This window comes from Pomacea canaliculata, linkage group LG2 (assembly GCF_003073045.1).
Source record: "Pomacea canaliculata isolate SZHN2017 linkage group LG2, ASM307304v1, whole genome shotgun sequence".
Lineage (NCBI taxonomy): Eukaryota > Metazoa > Mollusca > Gastropoda > Architaenioglossa > Ampullariidae > Pomacea > Pomacea canaliculata.
This window is the reverse complement of record NC_037591.1, coordinates 33,243,490-33,264,083: the sequence shown is the minus strand read 5'-3', so window position 1 is coordinate 33,264,083 and position 20,594 is coordinate 33,243,490. Positions and strand designations below refer to the sequence as shown.

General features: G+C 39.6%; 1 protein-coding gene across 2 annotated transcripts; it reads right to left on the bottom strand.

The window, feature by feature from the left end:
* Positions 1-235: 235 nt before the first annotated feature.
* On the bottom strand, positions 236-18,349 carry LOC112558234 (matrix metalloproteinase-14-like). 2 transcript variants are annotated; one of them, XM_025228570.1, is made up of 9 exons: positions 17,493-18,349; positions 16,982-17,191; positions 12,890-12,972; positions 11,659-11,846; positions 11,029-11,104; positions 10,581-10,717; positions 9,711-9,973; positions 9,304-9,416; positions 8,481-8,651 (listed from the first exon to the last, which is right to left on the bottom strand). In XM_025228570.1, the coding sequence occupies exons 2-7, from the start codon at positions 17,114-17,116 to the stop codon at positions 9,747-9,749; spliced, it is 846 nt and encodes a 281-aa protein (XP_025084355.1). In that variant the 5' UTR covers positions 17,117-17,191; positions 17,493-18,349; the 3' UTR covers positions 8,481-8,651; positions 9,304-9,416; positions 9,711-9,746. The 2 variants fall into 2 exon arrangements, with proteins under 2 accessions (XP_025084354.1, XP_025084355.1); XM_025228569.1 differs by lacking the exons at positions 10,581-10,717; positions 11,029-11,104; positions 11,659-11,846; ... (1 more) ...; positions 16,982-17,191; positions 17,493-18,349 and adding exons at positions 236-1,576; positions 4,318-6,227; positions 7,116-7,264; positions 8,088-8,227 and having other exon boundaries at positions 8,482-8,651; positions 9,711-9,745.
* Positions 18,350-20,594: the final 2,245 nt, after the last annotated feature.

Here is a 20,594-nt window from a genome sequence, read left to right as displayed (position 1 = left end):
GTTAATTCTGAGGACGGAGAGGAAGTAGTGTCTGCGCATGATGACAGGAACTCGACTATCGTTGCAGGTCCCTGTGTGGCGAATGAGGACTTGAACAGACAAAGTGCTCGGTCGGCAGTGATAGTTGCCATACCAACACGTGCTTGAGTTGTTATTCCCATTTCCGCAGAGAGTTTCTTGGACGTAACGAGGGAACACATGGATGCCGAGGTCACGCCACCTGGTGGTGCTTGGGCACATCCAAGGAAGACGACTCTCGGTGGTAAGATTTCTGGTGAGGCTTCCATCTCTGTGCTTTCGATTCTGCTTTGGGTACTGACCGCGTTTGGACGAGAGGATGGCGCTGAGTGCTGCGGTGCTGGATGTGTGGATGTCATCGTGAACCGAATATCCCGGATGTCCCGTCTTGGCTTCTTTAGAGCCTGGATATATTCCTCCGCCAGAGCTGCGTGTACCTTCAGCATCTTCCCTGTTATCTAGAAGCCAGTTTAAGGTCTTTTCCGCAAGTCGCTTGAGTACCGGTGGGTCGTCGTTCACGAGATCGTAGATGTTGTCAGTGATCTCCTTCACCCTCTCCTAGGATGTCGGAATCGATGTTTCGAGTGCTCTGAAGGAATCCCAGCTCCCCGATTAACATGCTCGGATGCACGAATGACACCCGCTTGTGGACCTTGGTATCCCAGTTCAGCATCCGACCCAGAACATGGCGGATCAGCTCCATTGTCGCCGAAAGGTGAAGGCTGTGCGCACGTTTCGCTGCCCTTTCACCCGACCTTCGGACGAGGTAATCCTTTGGCTGCTCCGAGCTCAACTCACGCCTGTCTGCTGCTGAGTCTGGCATGCTTCTTACCCGTTGATGCAAAACCTTTAGAACATCAAGAATTAACATCAATCTCCGAAGCTGCAGTTGTGTATGTGCCCTGGTCTTCGCGATTGACCTTTGCATGGATTCCATGTGCTGTCCATCCTTTACCTTCGCAGTCACCTCCATGTTTTCGAATAAACCTTTGTCTTGGGATTCGGGACTCGCAAAAGCAAAGGTTAGGTCTTCTTCTTCTTTTGAAATGGCGAAGCCGAGTTGTGAAACCTTGTTTTGAAGGATGCGACTGTCATTACTATGTCCTGTCTCGCTTGTGATCTCCGGAAAGACAGGAGGACCCATCTCGGATTGCTTTAGGTGGGGCTTAAAAAGCTGAGCTCTTCTTCTGAACCGGTTGTTTACTTTGTGTTCTGAGTTATTACCCCTTAAAGCTGTAAAACGGTTGTCTTTTTCTTCAGTAAGGTCGGACAGGTTCTGTGTTATGGCTCGAAACAGTTTATGCAAGATTTCATTTTCATGAAGACGGTGACGAGAAACTTCTGTTGAGAATCCCAGTCTTTCGTCGGGGGCAACCACTCTCATGCCGACATCTCGTTTTAAATCAGGGAAACTTCCCATCGCTGAAGGATTGTACTGGAATACATCGTCGCCTCGGTTAACAGGTGTAACTTCAGTCTCATCCGGGCATTGAGACAGCACAGGTTCATAATGGATCATTTCCGGAAATGAAGAGGCAATGATAGTTATAAACATCACCTGAAAGTTAAAGAAAAGCTCCACGATTAGAAAATACTCCCAAACTGAAGTTTCCATTCCGAAAAAAAGGCAATCACAAATCATCAGCCACACTGAAAAGAGTTTTAGAAGCAAAGCCTATATCAGAGCTGAACATCAGCTTTGTAGACAGCTTGATAGGTTTGTTTGCAAGGGAGAGCGCCTCCACCAATGATTTTCATTTGGAGTAGTCGGAGGAAAATAATCCACTGCGTAGCTCACTAATTAAGCAGGCTGATGCGACATCTGTATTAATGAGATGAAGCCAGCGAACCAAATGGTAAAAATAGTGTATCTTCTTCTAGAATGTCTCTTTGTAGGAAGCAATCTTCTGGGTGTAAGTGTGGAGATAATTGTCTCTACCCAAGACCAGAGGTCTTAGAGATGTCTACAGAACTCTGCCCAAGCTGAATCGTCAGGGCTCAGACTTCAATGATGCAGGCCTAGCACTGCAGGTGGATAACACTGTTTTTTTTTTGCCGAAAGGACGTGTAGAAACGATCTTTTGAAGAATGTTTAGAGTACCTCCCAGTTCGTTTTCATAGAACTAACAAGATTAAGGATATGTAAACTAGGATATCCTAGCTCTTTACTTTGTAGCATACTTTTGTCATTTATAGTGGAAAGTTTGGAAGTTTGGCCACACGCACACACACTTATACTTACCCATCTCTCTCATATACACATACACACTCTCACTGACTCAGACCAACTCTAACTCGTTTCGTCTCTCTTTTCCTCTCTCTCACGCTCTCTGAGAGCGAAAAAGAAAGATAAAGAGAAGAAACATAGACATGCAGGAACGAAGGCTAAACATGCCTCGTTATCCATTTATTTAATAAACGATGATGATGATGATGATGATGATGTTTATTATTATTATTAGAAATGCAACATTTAATATCTTAAGTGATCTTCATGTTGTGTACATTCCTCAATGGGGAAATGTTGAGGTTTATCTGACCTCCAGATAATTATGTATGTACGAAGTTCTCTTTTTCTAGCAGCCTCCTGCGTTTGCCTGACTGGCTTGTTACCACCTTTAGAAATTTCGTGCCAAAAATAACTTAGCTTACCGTCTTCCAGTTATAATTATAGTTAATGTCCTTACGGGGTGAGCAAAAATATGTTGAGGTCAAACCACGTAGGCAATGTACCCCTACAATTCATGTGAATAAAGGAATGAATGCATATAAGATACAGGTGTGCGGCGCACCTTTGTATATATTACCTGGGATTTTTAGGGGATATTTGTAAGATGTAATGGATATCTGAAGCCAATTTTTTTTATTATTTAAGATGTTTATATATAGAGTGTGTGTGTGTGTTTCTGTGATGTTGTGTCATTGAACTAGTTATGTTCGCATATTCTTGTGCACGGATATAATTGTTTTCTGCACGTCACTGTGTTGAATTTTTATGTCTTGTGTTTCTAATTACTTATTTCCTGACAATTAAACATAGACTAACCACCACTTTTATTGTGGTCGTGATCACACATCCTCCATTTTCAATATAGACATCAAACTTTGCCTTTTGTGTGGTCTACCTGTTAGCTGCTAAACTGTGTATGAAATACAGAACTCAGGCTAATTTGGATGGTAGGGTGTACTTGTGATGATATGGCTAGCCTGTCCACACCATGTTTCAATTATACTTAGCTGTCGAAATGTTTATTGGAAGTAGTATATTTCAGAGAATATGTTCTTTGTATGATCAACTTTATATATTTATTTGAATAAGTATGTTGTAGATGTTTATTGAAAGTAGTATATTTCTTTGTGCGATAAATTTTGTGTTTACTTGAATGAGTAAGAATGGGTGTATATGACATTTTTTTGAAAAGTGTGACATCTGATGCATTCAGGAACTCATCAGTTTTACTTATCTATTCAGGCAAAATCATTACAAAACCTTTTAGCTTGACGCTTACATTTTAAAAAGTTATTAAGAATTCTTTTGTGTGAAAGCAAAACAAATGTCTGTCCCTCTAAATATTAGTTTGAACAATAATTTCCTTGTACACTCAATACAGCAGTTTAATAAGCATTTTAAAATAATTATTTCTCCTAATATGTACTTATAAGTCAAATTAACAAAGTAAATATTTTTCAAATTTTTTTGTATTTTATTTTCTTTATTTACTTATTTATTTTTTATCAGCGAGACTTTGAGTATGAATATCTTTGAGGGACAGTGTGTGTGGTGAGCTGTGCATATGCATTACGTTAATGTAAATTGGTATCATGCTTAAAAAAATAACAGAAGTAAAAGTTTAACGAAATATAATGAAAGACAATTTTAAACAACTCGATTTTACAAAGGGTAGTATTATTTTTGAAAATGGAGATTAAAATGGAAAACAAATCTCCTTAATTTGACACAATCTGCCAGTAAATCTCACATTCATTAGAGTGCAAGAGGTTTTTTTCCCCTTGAATCGTTTAGCTCTGAGGTTGCCTTCATGAGAGGTCTTAAGTCGGACTTAACGATGAGCCTAAGTTTTTCGACTTCCAAATATCTCCATTGATATGCGTGAATGTGAGATAAAAATGAGTCTTAAGGTCGTCAATTTTGAGTGATAAATAGACTATTCAGACCACACATGAAGATTTTTGAAGAGAAAAAGCTTAACTTCAAGCCCGACACGACGACCTCACATGAAAGCAAACCCTGAAGTCTAGAGAGTATAGCTAGGTCTGAGTGTGGCCAGTGGTACTTACCGTGGAGAGAGGCGTCCACATCGTGTCTGGCGATGAAGGCAAGTGACTTTCTTTCACAGGATCGCACGAATGTTATAGGTACTGACGCCACGTGCTGTCCTCCGTCACTCGAGAGTGGGATGCACGCGCAACGTGCAGCGCGCATGCGCCGTTTGGCCAAAGTCTCGTGGGGACACCGCGGTCCAGCTCTTCCACCATCGGCAACATGGTGAACACACAGTGTCCGCCCACGAACAGCTCCGCCCACTGTTCCAAAGGTACTGTTACACTTCCACAAAGATTGTAAGATTGTGAACGACTCTTGAAACAAAATTAAACTGAAGTTAAGTTTTGCTTTTACTCAAAGAATGTGTGTGAGTGTGAGTGTGACTGTGAGTGTGAGTGTAGGTGTGTGGGATAGATAGAGAGAATAATGTAAGTGATTGCTCTCGAATGAAGAAGGGTCCTTCTAAATATTGTGTTGTAAAATATCGTTTTGTATGGTACTTGTCAGTCAGCGTTTTTTATTTATCTTTCTAGCGCACCTGATGGTGATAACTCAAACTATTTTCTTTTATTTTTTTCTTTGAAAGTTCATGTTCAGTGCATTATTATAATATATGATTTATTTTAGTTAAGAGGCACAGCTGTTTTGCCGCCTACATCCATAGCTTTCTTTCTTCATTTCTTTCTATTTCTCTCCCTCAAATAATAATTCACTTCCTTATGATTTATTGAAAGAAATTCGTGATCCATTTTAATTTTTACAGATCTCAACACAACTTGAAGTAGTTCAAGCATATTGAGAAATTAAAAGAGACAGGAAGTACAAAAAACGAGGCGAGACATAAAATAAGTCAGTGACCCCTGTACCAAAACAAGAAGTAGATGCATATCTGCACACGTCTCCCATGCACAAGCAGAATGAAATAAACCATTAGGAATCATAAGAGGTACCATGAGCAAGCTGTTACTGCATATTGACATCACTACATAAACGAAAAATAATATTAGTTTTTTTCCTGTCAAATGGTGCGGTTTGTTTTATAACTTGATGCAAAATAAATAGCAAAAAAAAAAAAAAAATCGGGTTAAAAAAATATTGATGAAAAAGGCTCAACAAGCTGAATCCATTGATATCAAGATCATTGCTGTAGCTTCAATTAGAATCATAGTTATATCATTTTAAAAACTGGTGTAGATGAGGGTAAAGGTTCAGAAAAGGTCACATTTGCTTGAAATCTCAACTGTGAGGTGAAATTACTAATACGTTTAGTACCTGGATGTCCTGAAAAAACATAGCCCACTTCATTGTGTAGGCATATGATGATTTTTAAGTGTTTGGTATTGAATTGTTGGTTTACTGGCTTTTTGAAATCAGCATTTTATTCATTTTCAGCTTTGAACAAAAAATATCAATGAATTAAAATATTAAATGGGAAGTACAAAACTAAACTGTACAAAAAGTTTGATATCATTGAAATGAGGATGAAAAAATTCATTTGTGTATGTACTGTTCTCATTGTTTATTATTGATTCAAAAATTAGCTTTGAATACTAATCACCATGACAATATTTTTACAATCTTAGATAAGACATAAAAATTTCAAAATGTATTTTTAAATCAGTGCTTATGATGATAATAATAATAATCAACAAAAATTAAAGACTAAAAGAGTCTTCAGAAGACAGATCACTGGAAGCGAAGACTCACAGAATAAACTTCGAATGAATGGGTTTAATTACGATCTTCTTAGGCTGAATTGTGTTTGTGCTAGCCATCTTTATCCAAATCCATCGAGCAAGGCACGAGCAGGTCAGCATCCCTTTACTTCGGAGCATAGCCACAGTCTCCTTGGAGCCAAGCTGGACCTTTGACCATGGGATAACCTGGGTTCAGTCTGTGGGTATGTGGTGATACCTTGTAATACCTTTCACACAAAACAAAAACCTTCTTTAGCGTGCATCCAGAAAATAGTAAATAACTAACCCCAACCCTAAAACTAATTAACTAAACAAGTTGGAGATGAAACAAGTTGGTTAAGAAACACAAAGTTTTCTTTTTTCCCAGAAGCAACGACGTCTTGGTTTTATAACTTATATATCTAAGTCAAGTTTTACAGACGGGAGGGTAGCCATGAACTGGTTCATGGGGTCAGGGCGGAACTCTGACGTCATGCCTTCAGTGCACTCGAAGACTATTAAAGTCGCCTCTGGACTCTTCCGTTGGATCAGGTGTTCTTTCTGAACAGTTTCCACTTCGTACTGATATATTCTTCCGGATGTTTCCATTTCCGATAATGCAAGATCTGTGTCTATAGCACTGGATGTCTGAGGTTTTAATTTTATTTATTTTTTTATTTTGGGGGATGGAGACAATGATGGATGTCCTTAATGTAGTTTTTGGTACTGGTCTTTAGTCTGCCTTAGATTACAGTATATTTTACTGGTGTTTGAATTTGAATTTTAAAGTCTTAATTTTGCATCCATCGTCGTCGTCGTCGTCATCATCATCATCATCATCATCATCATCATCATCATCATCATCATCGTCGTCGTCGTCGCTGCCGTCATCATCAATATCAGCACCAACAGCGTCAGCAGCATTGTAATAGTCGAGATTATAACAGCTCATTCCTGCACTGCTGACTTCTAGCTAGAAGAATAAACACGACTATCCTGGGCAAGCCAATAACTTCAAAATGTTCTGTAAATACAATTTTAAAAATCAGACATAAGCAAACCCAGAAATCTCTATTAATGTATCGTGGAGGGTACACAAGCGTTTGCTGCGACCGTTTGTGGCACCAAGAACGCACTTATTGTGTCTGAAGAAATAGAGGAAGTCGTCCGACCAGTAGATTGCCGCGTCGATGACTGATGGCAGTCCTCGCCAGAATTTGTTAATGTGAAGATAGCCACTGGAAATGTCTTCTTTATCGGGGCTCCATTGCCAAAAGAGTTTGGTCTGAAAAAGGAGAGTTCAAAATCCCATTCAAATGTCTGCAAATAGAGAGAAACGATAGTGAATCGAAATAGAAGAGCTTTTCACTTTTAAAGCTTTCAAATGATTCCCTAACCCCGGTAAGCAAGGGGAGGTCAATGTGCTTGTAGAAGAAGATGCTTATTAAAGGTTAAAGAAGTGCGGAGGACAAAGGAACTGTAGTTGGTTTCTATTATTATAAGTCAGCATAAAAACAAGTGTCGAGAGTGAAAAAAGTCTTTCAGTGAAGATGGGGACACGAGTGGGCAGACAACCGTGTACAATGAAAGCTTCACAATGACGTATACAGAGCGCAGGGGAGATAAACCAGCAGCTAGGTTGACGTGAACGGAGAAGAGACATTTCTGTGGATACAAAGTTCCTTTTCGTGCTGATTTCATCAACATCGCCTTTCGCAGCTGAGAGAAAATTACTGCCGCCAAATGGTAAAAAGTCGTTAAAAAGCAAAATGGCGTCGTCTGGTTTCAAAGGACAAGACGCACCATAGGTAGTAAGGAATCTGCAAGTAACAACATCAGCTGAAGACAGATATACGAAGCAAAAACTAAATGAACATAATGTGCAATGTCACATACGCCACTAAACGACTTTCATGTCTTCTCATTTTTTCTTTCCTTTCAGCCGCGTTGCGTGATCATCTGCATCTCTGTTTCCATAAACAACTCCATAGAGGCCGTTCATCCATAATTCAGTACTTTATACATGGAAAGGAGACGCTAAACTCAGTAACATTCTTCACAATGCTGTTTGTACATGCATTATATGTTCGAGAAATCATACAAATTACCCCAAAAATATACACGTTGTCGCGCCCTTTCCGATCCAAAATATTAATGGCGGCTCGAGGCTCCTCTGAGGGTACAGTGTGGAGAGGCAGAGGGTAGCCGGGGTCAAGAGAGAAGTTGCTAAATCTCCATAACTTTTTTCCTGCAACAACAACAACAACTCTCAGCAGGAAGTGAACAAAGTTTTAAAACTTCAGATTTGATAGAGTGATATGCGTGTGTTTCTTCACTCCATCCTTTTATGAAAACGTGCATGCGTGGGTGGGTATGTATTCCTTTCTCAGTTTATCTGTGCGAGTGTGTAAGTGTGTTCTCTTTCTTTCAGTTTCTTTGCTGTGTGTGCACATGTAAGCACGCGCGTGCATATTATGAAATGCATAGTGAGAAGAAACAAACCTTTGAAAAAGTAAGTACGCATGCCTTCGCGAACATGAACCACAGCTAGAGGGTTAACAGGTGCCCGGGGAATACTTTATGTAGGTGCAGCGGATATCCTTTGGACACACCTTTAGAATCGAACCGATAGACGTTGATGCGACTGAATATGTAGCCATATCCGTATGGACCTGTAGACGAGCAGATAGAGTGAGATTAGCTTAAAACACACACATATATATCACAAAAGACAAAGAAAGAATTCTGTGTTAAGTTGGGAAGAAGCAAATTTTCGAATAATCTGACACCGTTATTTGTCATCCAAGCTACAATCCTCAAGGAATCTAGAACTGTGTCAAAGAAAATCAGAGTTTCTCATACAATTTTTCTTTCACAATATTTGTGCAAGCAATCAGGGTGAAAAAAAAAATAGCGGAGTGAGAGACAAAGATATTAAAATTTAAAAAAATGCTGGGAGCGGAAGAGAAGAAAGACGTGGGATGGAGATAGAGTTTGGATAGTCGAAGGAGACAGACAACCAGAATGTAGAGTTGGTCATGCGTGTCGGCATGCTGTATCGAGGCGTGAAGGAGGTGGATGTCCGTGTGACTGTCAGTCAGTACCACACACGCGAGGGATGCGGGAGGTGAGGTCGGGGTGGGAGGGAGTTTGAGAGGGTGGGCGTAAAACACAATGTATCTGTAACAATACTAAGACTTCAATTACTATCCGTACTATCTGCTTAATCGGGGCTGACTTCCTTTATTAACTCCTGCCTCATAGTGTAGGCATTATATAATATTCTCATAATTCTTATAAAGCGTGGACAAAAGCCCACCCAACCTCTCATGACATCATTGAAGGGCATGTTACACCAGCTTGGGATTTTTTTTTCTGTACTGTCTCTGCAGGTTTCGTTGTCAAAGGTGGTTCCCATTTGAAACTTGGATTTCTCCCTGCCAGGCGCAGCATAACAAAATTGATTAATGCGCTTTCCGACATACATTTTTTTTCTTATAAAATATAATTATAATATTTCACACTTAACTGCTTTCTTACTTCTCTATTCCTGAAATCAGCATCAGTGTACAAGCAACTCTTTTCCCTCCTTCTTCCGTTATTCTTTTCTACTACTACTACTACTACTACTAGTAATAATAATCTTCATCACCATCACAGTTATATACATGACATATTTCAGACGTCCAGGGTCTAAGCAGTACTCAGAAGGCTGCCGACCAAAAGCTCACCGTACAGTTTCTGCAGCCTTCTGATGTCGTTCCTGCTCAGCGCTGGGGACTCGGTGAAGGCTCCGTACACGGGTACATCACATCTTTCGTGTTGTTAGAGTGACTGAGGCCCACAGCGTGGCCCACTTCGTGTACCGCCACCTTCAGTAGGTCCTTCGTCTTCTCAGAGTGGTCGCCGAAACTCCATGGTTCGTCCGCATCGAAGTGGATGTCGCCGGCCAGCGTCTGCTCGCCGGGAGGGAAGGCGTGGGCGAGGAGCTGGCCTGGACCATCAGGCAATGGACATGAGTATTATAGTGTCAAAAAATTGTACTAGAGATGGTCTTGATTAGGATTTCAACTATTTCGATCGCTATGTTCATTTTAATTTTTTTTTTAAACTTTTGTTTGATGGTTACTGGGCGTATCGTAACCGTAATAGCTCTCGAGTATCACGTGCAACACTTTATTCATAAGTTCCGGCGGAAGCTTTCTAATGTAACAGACCAAACACGTATACTCCTGCCCTTATATCAGCATATGATGAATATCAGTTGCTAGGTAGCAGTACACAAAACACCTAATTATTACTTCTGACCGTAAATCGTCATTCTAACGAATGTGAAAAGTTTTGTTTTCTAACACTAATTTCTCTGCATTTTTGAGCCACTTTTTGATAAGCTGGCCGTCTGACCTGTTAGCCATGGTCTCGATGATAATTACTTGTACAGTTCTCGTTACAGTTCTCGTTACAGTCCTCGTTACAGTCCTCGTTACAGTCCCCGTGACGTCACCTGACCTCACTTAGTCACCGATAACAACTCACGCCTTGTGATTCTCAGTCTCTCGTTCTTTCTGAGGAAAGCTATCAGAAAATTATAGAAGCTCGACCTCTGCCATCAAATGCGCTGTAATCTCCATGCTCCCTGCTCCAGAAGCCCACGGAGATGTCGGCGTTTATGGGGTTGTAGGTCAAGTTCAGAAGGCTGGGCTTAGACCATGTGTCAAACGCTTTTCTCAAAGCTTGCCTGAGAAAAAAATAAAGGGGGGAAAAAAAAAAAATCGTATGATTAAGCTCTGTGTGAAGCCATACAGCTCAAAGATTTTTACGAATTTTTCCGACCTTTTCTAGATGCAATCTGCTAATTTGGCAGCTGCAGTCTTTCTAAGAATAGTTGACAGACACAGATACAGACATAGGAGAGAAGGAAGTGAGAATAGATTTGAAATGAGAAAAGGAAGAGGGACCCAGAGGACAAAATAAGAGATCATATTCTGATAAAAATGACGGAGACAAGCTTAAGTCCATCAAATTTTAAAAAGCAGAAAGCCCTCGTACCATTGTGCATAAAGGGATATTTTCGAAATAAAACGCTTAAGTCCCCAGCTGACTGTTTTTCCAGTCCATTTGAAATCTGAAACAGATGTGGAGCACACGTTTAGTAATATGAAATGATAAAATCTGAAACATACCTTTTAGCGAAAATTTAATGTGTCTGAAGTAAAGATATACAGTATTTTGTTTAGTGTGTACTTTTATGTCTGAAGCACTGAAATTTGAAACATTCCAGTTAATACACTCTAATAATAAACTTTAGTAAAGCAGCACAAAATAGTTTTACTGACAATACATCTTAGGAAGTAGCCACGGACTTCCTTTAAAAAATTTTGTCATTAGAACAATACGTGTCAGTGAAGTACTTAGAATGAGGACAACTTTTCATCCTAATGACCGACTTATTCTAAAGATGATCACATTACTATCCTAATGGATTATGGTAAAGATGACCACATTGCCGCAACACTGACTATATTCTCATCAACCAGACTGTCAGTCATACAACAAACAGAACAGGAAAGTAGGAAAAAGCTGTAAAGGAAAATCCAGTGAACTAGAGAAGATTCAAGTGAAAAAAAATTTAAATAATTGTGTGTGTTTGTGTGTTTGTGTGTGAGTGTGTTTATTTACTGGTAGGGTCCACTTGGACAGATTTTTTATGAACGTTTCGTTTCGTCCGAGCACCAGGATGTGACGTCATTCTCTGCGGAAGTAGTTGGCCTATATCCGGGTTACCACATCGAGGCTGACGCATAAGTTCCCACGTTTGTCGGTTCACTTTGCCGGTCACCATCAGCTCGTTTTTCTCTTGATACAAGCTGGGCAATAAGGAGAGAAAAAAGTATTAATAAGCCAGCATGCTAATTGTCCAAAGCCAGAGCAAGACTTTACTTTCGCTTGGCATCTGCTCTGGTGCGAGTTTGTTTATTCTGTCTCTCGCATTAGGTATCGAGGAGATGTTTTTAGAGACGAATTTTTAAATGAGACTTTCAGTCAATCAGTCTATGGCAGTTTTAGCCACGTGTGTCTAAAAAAGAACTGCGCCAGAAAAGGGTTGAGGGTTAATGGGCAGTGGGTGAAAGGGAAGGAGGTCAAGAAAAAGTACAGGAGGTAAGGAGGGAGGGATTCTGCGAGTGAATCCATGTGTGCTGTCTCTTGTGGGTGTTGTGCGTGCTTGCATGTGTGTGTATGTGTGTGTGTGTGCTTTAATTTTGAAGCATTGTTTGTTACATATCTTGCTAAATTACTTCTGTGTTCTTCTCTATATTCTCGCCCCTCACCTACTTTCCAATACAGGTATCCCTTGCTTTTCCAAAAATTCGCTTTACATTGGTTGCTTTACAAAAACCCTTCATACGAACTATTTTCGCTAGCGGGAGGAAATCCGAAGATTTTCTCTTTTACGAAAAAAAGAGGAAAATAGAAAAAAGTCATTCAGTCTTTGGTTAATAAAGGCTTTTTGGATACTGAAAATGAAGACCACTAATATATGTACTATTTCTACTCTCTATAGTTATAATAGTTTATTAACTATGTATTTATATAGTTTATAAATTATAAATATACTCTAAATATCCTTCATATTTATTATAGGTTATTAATATTTTTGGGGTTTCTAGGGTTTGTATAAATTTGTATTTTATTTTGTATGGTCTAAGAATGCACACAAACCTCTACCTTATAAATTAATGGAAAGTTTTCTCCACTTTGAAACTATTTCAGCTTACGAATTTTTTGGATAGGAGGGGAACCTGTGTTCTTTTCCTGCGCACATTTCCGTCTTCTACTTATTTCTAGCTCTTGTGATTATGGATAAATAATTTTTCCTGACGATTAGCACTTTACTTGCGGTGAGGTTCACCTGACGGCCTTTCTGAGCGACTTCCGCAAGTCATGGTGACCACCGCGATCTTGTGCCAGGTAGCCGTAATGCTTCAGAAACTCCTGAAAGAAAAATGAAAAATAAATCTTTCATTTTCAAATAGAAGTAAACACAGAAGTACACATCGACGATGTTACATGTTACCGATCACAGGCATCCACGTGTATCTACCCGGTATATTTATCAAGTTTCGAGTGGGGTAAGCATTGTAAGGAGATACTTCTGTTTTGTGTTTATACGGATTTGCTGGAGGTAACTATGCTTATTTTCCAACAGATGTTTCGTAGAAATGTTCTGTTGCAAACGAGTGGTGGGGGTAGCAGGACGCTCTGGGTAGTGAAGTGGAGATCGTACCCTGAGACCGCCATAATGAGAACAGAAAATACATCGATCGAACGAAAGAAAGAAAGTGAAACGTACACAAAAGCAGTAAAGAAAACTCAAAATTCCACAAGTATCAGATATAAGTCAATCAGTACAAAAACAAAACAAAGAAAATGTTAAATACCTACAAAAAATGAAAATAATCAAATATTTTCATGGAATGCTGAGGGAAGGAAAGGAGACAGCATGAATCTGAGAAAGGACTTTCAAAAAATGATAAGAATGGATTATAGAAGAAAATAAGAATGATAGGTTTTTAAAAATCAACGGCGTGTACCCACAGTCCTAGACGATTTTGTCTGATGTGAACCCTGATAAAACTTATAAAACAAAGTGTGACAACACGATTGACCTTTTGCAGGGCAGCACAGGTTATGAGTAAAGTTTGGGTCGGTTCATTGACATTCCAGTGGAGTAGAATAATCATTTCCATCTGTTCTGACATCATTCTGGTATTAGGGGGATTTGTCGCATATTTCAAGCGCCAATAAGAGGTCGACGGGTGTAACTCCAGTTTGACACCCGGGGTCTTAAAATGGATTTCACAATGATGAATGAACGACATGTTTCTTGCAATTTTGTGGCCTGCAAACAACATGAGAGTTCGTTGAACCCCTCTCTACCGATACCCACCATACCAGTGGAACCACCACCCAATTGTCTTCGATTTCCCATCCACATCATTGACATTGTTTCCCAGGGTACCATTGTTGTAAGACTCTTAACCCCATTTTTTCTGCACATGTTTTTTTAACATCTACTCGTACGGGAAGGGAAGGAAATCTGGATTTTTATTTTTTTATTTTTTTTTTGGTGCCTTAGATTGTAAATCGGAAGGTTGGTGGTTCGAGACCTGCTCGTGCCTGGAAAACAGTCTGTGGGATGTTCTCTACGACACCCGTATACCTCACACGTTTCTCTACACTCACTCCTTTTCTTATACACATACCCGTTCTAGTATTCCACATTTTGGCTTTTTTTCGGTAGAACTTTCCCTTATGCCTTTTTATCCACGCTCCACATAGCTTCCAAAGTTTATTATCCCTTTCATGCTCTGATAGTCTCAGGACTGCCCTCTCTCATTCTATCCTTTGTCAGTATGCTTGTGACAGGTGACCGACTTTTTTCACGTTCTTCACTGTATCGTAAAATCAACAAGCTACAGGAAATGGAGTAGAAGTGGCAATATCTGTAAGACAACTTTTAGTCATCAAAAACAACAGCTGTTGGAAATGATGGAGGTGCTCATGCATTCAATCGTGTCACTCAAACAGATATTTTCTTCAGTTCTTCTCGTTTTCCGTTCCCCCTTTCCCCCACCACCTGAAAAAACTGCGAAAAAAAGCTTTCAAAACTTTTTTTTTTTTGACAGAAGAAATTTCTTAAGTTTTAATCCAAATTCCCTGGTAAAAAGCACAAAAAATGTGCTTTCTATTTAAAGACTTTTAAGATACTTGCATGGTCTTCAAAAAAGCTTTTAAAAGAAGTTTCCTTTTCTCTGTGCTTTGTCCGAAACTGTTTGAAATTTATGCCACTTTTCGAGGTTTTTTTTAATGAATGTAGTTTAAAAAAAAATAGTAAATTTATTTTGAAGTTTGTTTCTAAGCCTTACCTATTTAAAACTGACCATTCCATGTCCGCTGCTATAGGATGTAAGAAGTAATGAATAATTACATAATTATTGAGTTGTCTGATTTGTGTGTCAAACAAAGCAAAAAACTTATTAAGTATTATTTCAAAAATGTTTGAATCACAACTATAGCTGACTACAAAAAGGCTTTCTTTTGTAAATGTTCCTTGCAAAACATAATTCAGAGCACATTTATTAAACAGTCTGCGAATATGCTTACTGTGTGCACTCGCGCGTGCGTGTGTGTGTGTGTGTGTGTGTGTGTGTGTGTGTGTGTGTGTGTGTGTGTGTGTGTGTGTGTGTGTGTGTGTGTGTGTGTGTGTGTGTGTGTGTGTGTGTGTGTGTGAATGTTTTTGAATTCCGACAGAACTGTCAAAACTCTCGAACTCTCGCATGTTTTCTCTCCTGTAAACATCTAACAGAGGGTGGGCGTTGTAAAAATACCCTTAAAATTATTTTCTATGCAGCACCTTCTCTTGTCCCATAAAGAATTCAGTGTCAGGTGGTAAGACCATCAAAATATCAAGACCCCAATAACTTATGAAAACTTTGTATTGCTGTTTTTCTCATGTATATGGTCTGAAACCCAACACCGCGGTTTGTGGACTGTAAAACACTTCAAGCCACATCCACCTTTCTTCCACTACTGTCAAACTGCTTGACTTACAGGCAACTTTTGCCTCACACCTCCCCCTTTCCCCAAACCATTTGACTGCCAAAACTGCCAGTCAGGCAAAAATTATTGAGATTTCTGCCTTTTATGTACTTATGGCAGATAGAACTTGAGAGAAGTAGCGTTAACACCCAGGGTGATGTACCCAGAAAGATTGTCTTGTTGTTGTAACTTTGATCTTATGTGTTAATCTTGGTATCAGATGTCGAGGACTGTATATCATCCAGGTTTGGGTTTCAAAGCAAACCTTAGACAACTTTTTTAAACCGCCACCTTTCTCGATCCATAAATATTTATTGGGCATAGCCGGATGTAGGAAGGAATTATTAGTTGTGCAGTCTCTTCATCATATGAGTGTGGTCATCACAAACGTTTATGAATATGGTGTCCATTGAAATTTAAATAGAAAGGAACATTTAAAGGTCTACTAGAGTGTAACTGTTTCTAATGTTTTCTAATGGTTGAATAAAGTGCAGTGCGATATAAACTATTCCTAAAATCCACGGGATTTTCCCCCAAACAAACAAACAAACAAACAAACAAACAAACAAACAAACAAACAAACAAACAAACAAACAAACACACAGATAATGAAAGTGTAGGCGTGGACATGCAGCTCCTTGTCTTTGTATTGAGGACCTCTCTATGAATGTTTTTGTAGCATATCTCGAGAAAGGGAAGCGAGTTACTCACCCAGGATATTTGTCGAAATAGTATCTAGCACTGAGCTTTACCCAGTCGTTAGACAAATAACTGCACCCCACTAGACCTTTAACATGGGTGAGACCGTGGCCGGCATTTTATACGAAATTCAGATTAGTAAAATAAACATTCTCTAGTAAAATAAGCCTGTCAATGTTTACAATCCGGCTGCAATAATTCATTAAGTGAAATTAAAATAACTCGTCCCTAGAATGTTCTGAACATCACTAACTAAATTTTCAACTGGTCCATAATAATGTAATAATTGAAACTTACTGCAGTTGCTTTAAGAATCGCACAGCAGACATAAATACATTTCAAATATAATAATGCACAGTAAATACAGTTATCATGGTTGACGGTTCCTGCTTCCATCCGCAACATCTAAGAAGTGAATAAATTAAGGAATTTATGTCAGAGAAATAAAAATAGAAAGAAAAAACTTATTAAATAAACGAAAGAAGAATGGATCGTTGCTTTTGTTGGTGCAGCTTCCTGTGATTGTCTGGGAAGGATCCAACATGCTAAACATTACAGACTGATACTAGATCACTGGCAGGTCAACACACACACACACACATCACAAACAAACAAAAACAAAAACACAAACACAACACAGACAAACACAAATCCAAAGCAAAAACAAATGTTTTGACGGTTTGGAAACGTCCTTGATACTTACCCTCGGATGGAGACTTGAGGCTCGTGACCTTTGGTGCGTCTTGAGGGAGGCAGTGTTTACTGACATCATTACCGACACCAAAACAACGACTGCTGCAACTGTCATGTTCTGCAACCTTTCTGAACTCCTTGACATTTTTTTCTTCTTTTTTCGATCACTTTCTACTGTCTTTTCTGTACTTAGCTTGTGTCAACAATCAGTGTCGACTCCCTTGACGGATAAAATATTTCTGATGAACTTCAAGTTAAAAACGGATTTTTTGGGTTACTTTACTTATTTAAATTATTACTAGAAACTAACAGAATATCGATAAATAAATTTATAAATTAAAAAAAAATTCTTCATAGTTAAGAAGCCATATCGCAGGAAAAGGAGAATTTTATACGAAAAGCCACAAATTAAAAAGGTACTATGATTGTGAAAAAATTTATTTTTTTATTTTTATGGTGAACTTTTAATGAACGTGGCCATTTGTCTTTACAGAGATGTGAAGCTTTCTGTGAATACAGACTTTGAACACTGTGAGATGACTTTCCTGTGAAAACTGTTGGAAGATTCCTTTCAGGGTGTTTGTTAATCGAACGCAAGAAGACTACACGACTGTAGTCCATCCTTCCAAGGGTCATCAGGAGATCAGATGACACCGGCACCAGATTGTTGGTGTTGACGGACCCGTTCGCCTGTTTTGCGAGAGCGGAACAAGTTCAGACGTTTACAAACTGGAACCACGTTGAATTCAAGAGCGAGATGCTTAGATAACACCCATCGATAACAAAGTAGCAAGGTTTCCACAAAAACACGGCTTGTTTTCGTCTCTCTGGCTACACCTGGTTGGACAGGTAGCAGGGAACCTGAATGGACATACATAAACTTCAGACAGGCTTGATACGCTCCTCCGGGAACTTTCACTCTCTTGGCTCCGGGTTTATGACGAAGTGTACAATATATAAAGTATGCTAGACTTAAATGTTCATGGCGAAGTTGTCCAATAGCGAACTGTTAGTAGGATAGTTGAACCTCGAGCAATCAACTCTCTGTGTGTTCTCCTCAGGAGGGGCGTGGAGGTACCCTCTTCCCAACCCTCCTTGCCTCCTTGTATGTCCCTCTCTTTCCTCTGTGCATGGGTACACGTGTGCTTGTGTCTGTGTGGCGAGTATGTGCGTGTGTGGGTATATATGGTGTGTGTGTGTGTGTTCTCTAGCGCTTTCCTTCCTTTCCCTATAGATGCACTGGTTCACAAAGTCCAAGAATCCATGTTATATCGAACTTTACCTTTAAGTCTCAAAAACCACAACAGTTTTTTTTTAACTTATAAAGGGTTATCGCCCCCTTAAACGCCGCGAACGCCGCATGTGAACACCGGCTTCAGTCGTCTCTCACCCGTGTCAGACGACGAACACTGGCATCCAGCACTTCTGGCCTGGTTCATTGGGCACGGACCTTCGTGTTGGAGAGCTTACTTACTGGCGTGAACTTTCACCCTGACTGGCTGAGGCGTTGATGACGAAGTATATTTTCTGTGCTGTGAGGTTTGCATTCCGAACGTCTGAGACCAACTGTTGTCCGCATCTTGCATTATTTTTTTCTAGACTTGATGCTTGTGTCTACAACGGAGTGACCAGTGTGTCATCTCTAGAAGGACGACTGTGTTTAATCTGGACTAATATTACAATAAATGGATGGATGGACTGCATGCAGCTAGTAACCAAACAAGCCATGCATATAATCAGTGCATAAATAACTTTTTTTAAGTCTTCGGACTCGCGCATACTCTATTTCTTTTCTTATACGTTCGAGAAACTGAATCTACGGAAAATAAAATTCTAAATTTTAAATTTATTCAAGAAACTATAAGCACATAGAGTTCTGCATTTAAGTTTTGGAGCAAGGAACATCTAGTGCAGAAGATAATCATTGAAAACACCACAACACAAACAGGTTTCTTCTATTGCTGTGAGCAGCACATTGGACTCAATGACTTAGGACCTGCTGTTCACCGAGTTTTCGTGAACATGCGGAAGAAAGTGCATGACCTATATTTCACTAGCCAGACTTGATATGTTTATATATCTATATATATATTTATACTTTAAATGAGAAGCTAAGGAACCAGAGGTGAATACAATGGGTTAAAATCTCATTTTCGAGCTGTGAATAAATATCAAATACTGTAAGGAGGAAATCTTTTGACTGGCGAGTCAACCTTCCTACTCATGAGACGTGCACCACCGCGGCCTCTGAATTACGCATGCTGTAACCTTGTCTAATTGAAATACAGATTTTTGTATCATTAATTACAGGTTGAATGAAAATCTTCATCATACTTGCTTTATTTAAGAGACAATGTGTTATTTTTACGGCCATACCCGCTCATTTGTGCTATGTAAAAAGTTGTTTTACTGTTATTATTATTTATGGAAAGTGACCCAGCTGGGTCATTGGGAATTGGATGGGGAGTGGCCATTGGTTTTATGCTGAGGAGAGATGTAAGGTAGGGGAGAGAGAGAGAGAGCGATAAAGTTGTGAAAAAGAATCTGTGTAGGTCAAATAACTAAGCTGTGGACAGATATCATCGCCTTCCCTCACCCTTTTCTCTATGATGCCTCTTTCAAAAGCTTACCACCCCAGTAAGGTTGAAAGTATTTACCGCAGCTGTTTTCACTCAACGATTTTTTTTCTTATTTCAAAGAATAACTAAGTTTGCACGCAGATGGGTTTTCTTTAAAGGACGATGGCTCTTCTGTAAAAATGCTATCTTACTTGGCCCCGTTACAGAAGCCAATGACCGTGGTTACGAACCCAAGAAACATCTGTTCACCTAAGGTTCGCATTATCCTAGTACACACAAGTAACTACAGCCACTAATGTGGACCTACAAAAGGGGATCTCGAGAGTATCAGTCGACCTCAATCCCACGATGCTTTCAGGCCATTGGTTATTCTGTGATTACATTATCCCATCCACACAAAGGATGCAGCTCTGAGTGGTGTTGTAGGTTAAGTTTTGGCCATTCACCCCTTTTTTCTCTCTTTGCCCATCGAAGAGCATGGCCTTGCACCAATTTTTTCCATGCAGGCCAAAGGCCTCCGTATACCCTTTCTGCACTTGTACTGAGTACTGTGTTTATTAGTGCAGTGCAAAAATACTTTAGTGTTTTCACGGTTTGTTGAATGGATCGCCAGCTGTGGTAACCGGGTTGAAAAAGCAGGCCGGGAGAGTTCTCCGGATGTACCCCGTCTTCTGGGCCAGTCCTGCGATATTCTGAGCTCAATGCAAAAGTCATATGTTTCTTTTTCCTCCCTCTCCTTTTCTTTTTTATTTAAAGCAACCGAGTATACCATAGTCAGCAATAACTTGTTCAGGTCATCGAATTTAAAAAAAAATCGACCTACTTGTTACTTTGCAGGGGAAGTTTAAAGATAAAGTGCTGATGCCAGGTCCTATTTGGCGATATCATGGTCAGGCCAACTAAGCTCTCTCGCAGTGTTAATGACCGAATGTTTAGTGAGTTTTTATTTAGTAAGCTTCTGAGTAAAACTTTTCAGTGGGGAGAACAATGTTGCTGTTTTGTGTGTGAAACTGTATTTAATAAATTCTTATTTATTCCTGGATA

Bases quoted from the DNA above. Each gene is read 5' to 3' on its own strand.
- LOC112558234 (XM_025228569.1), bottom strand. From the start codon at position 4,338: ATGTGGACGCCTCTCTCCACG. The intron at 1,577-4,317 runs GTAAGTACCACT...TTTAACTTTCAG, and splicing joins TGTGGACGCCTCTCTCCACG to GTGATGTTTATAACTATCAT.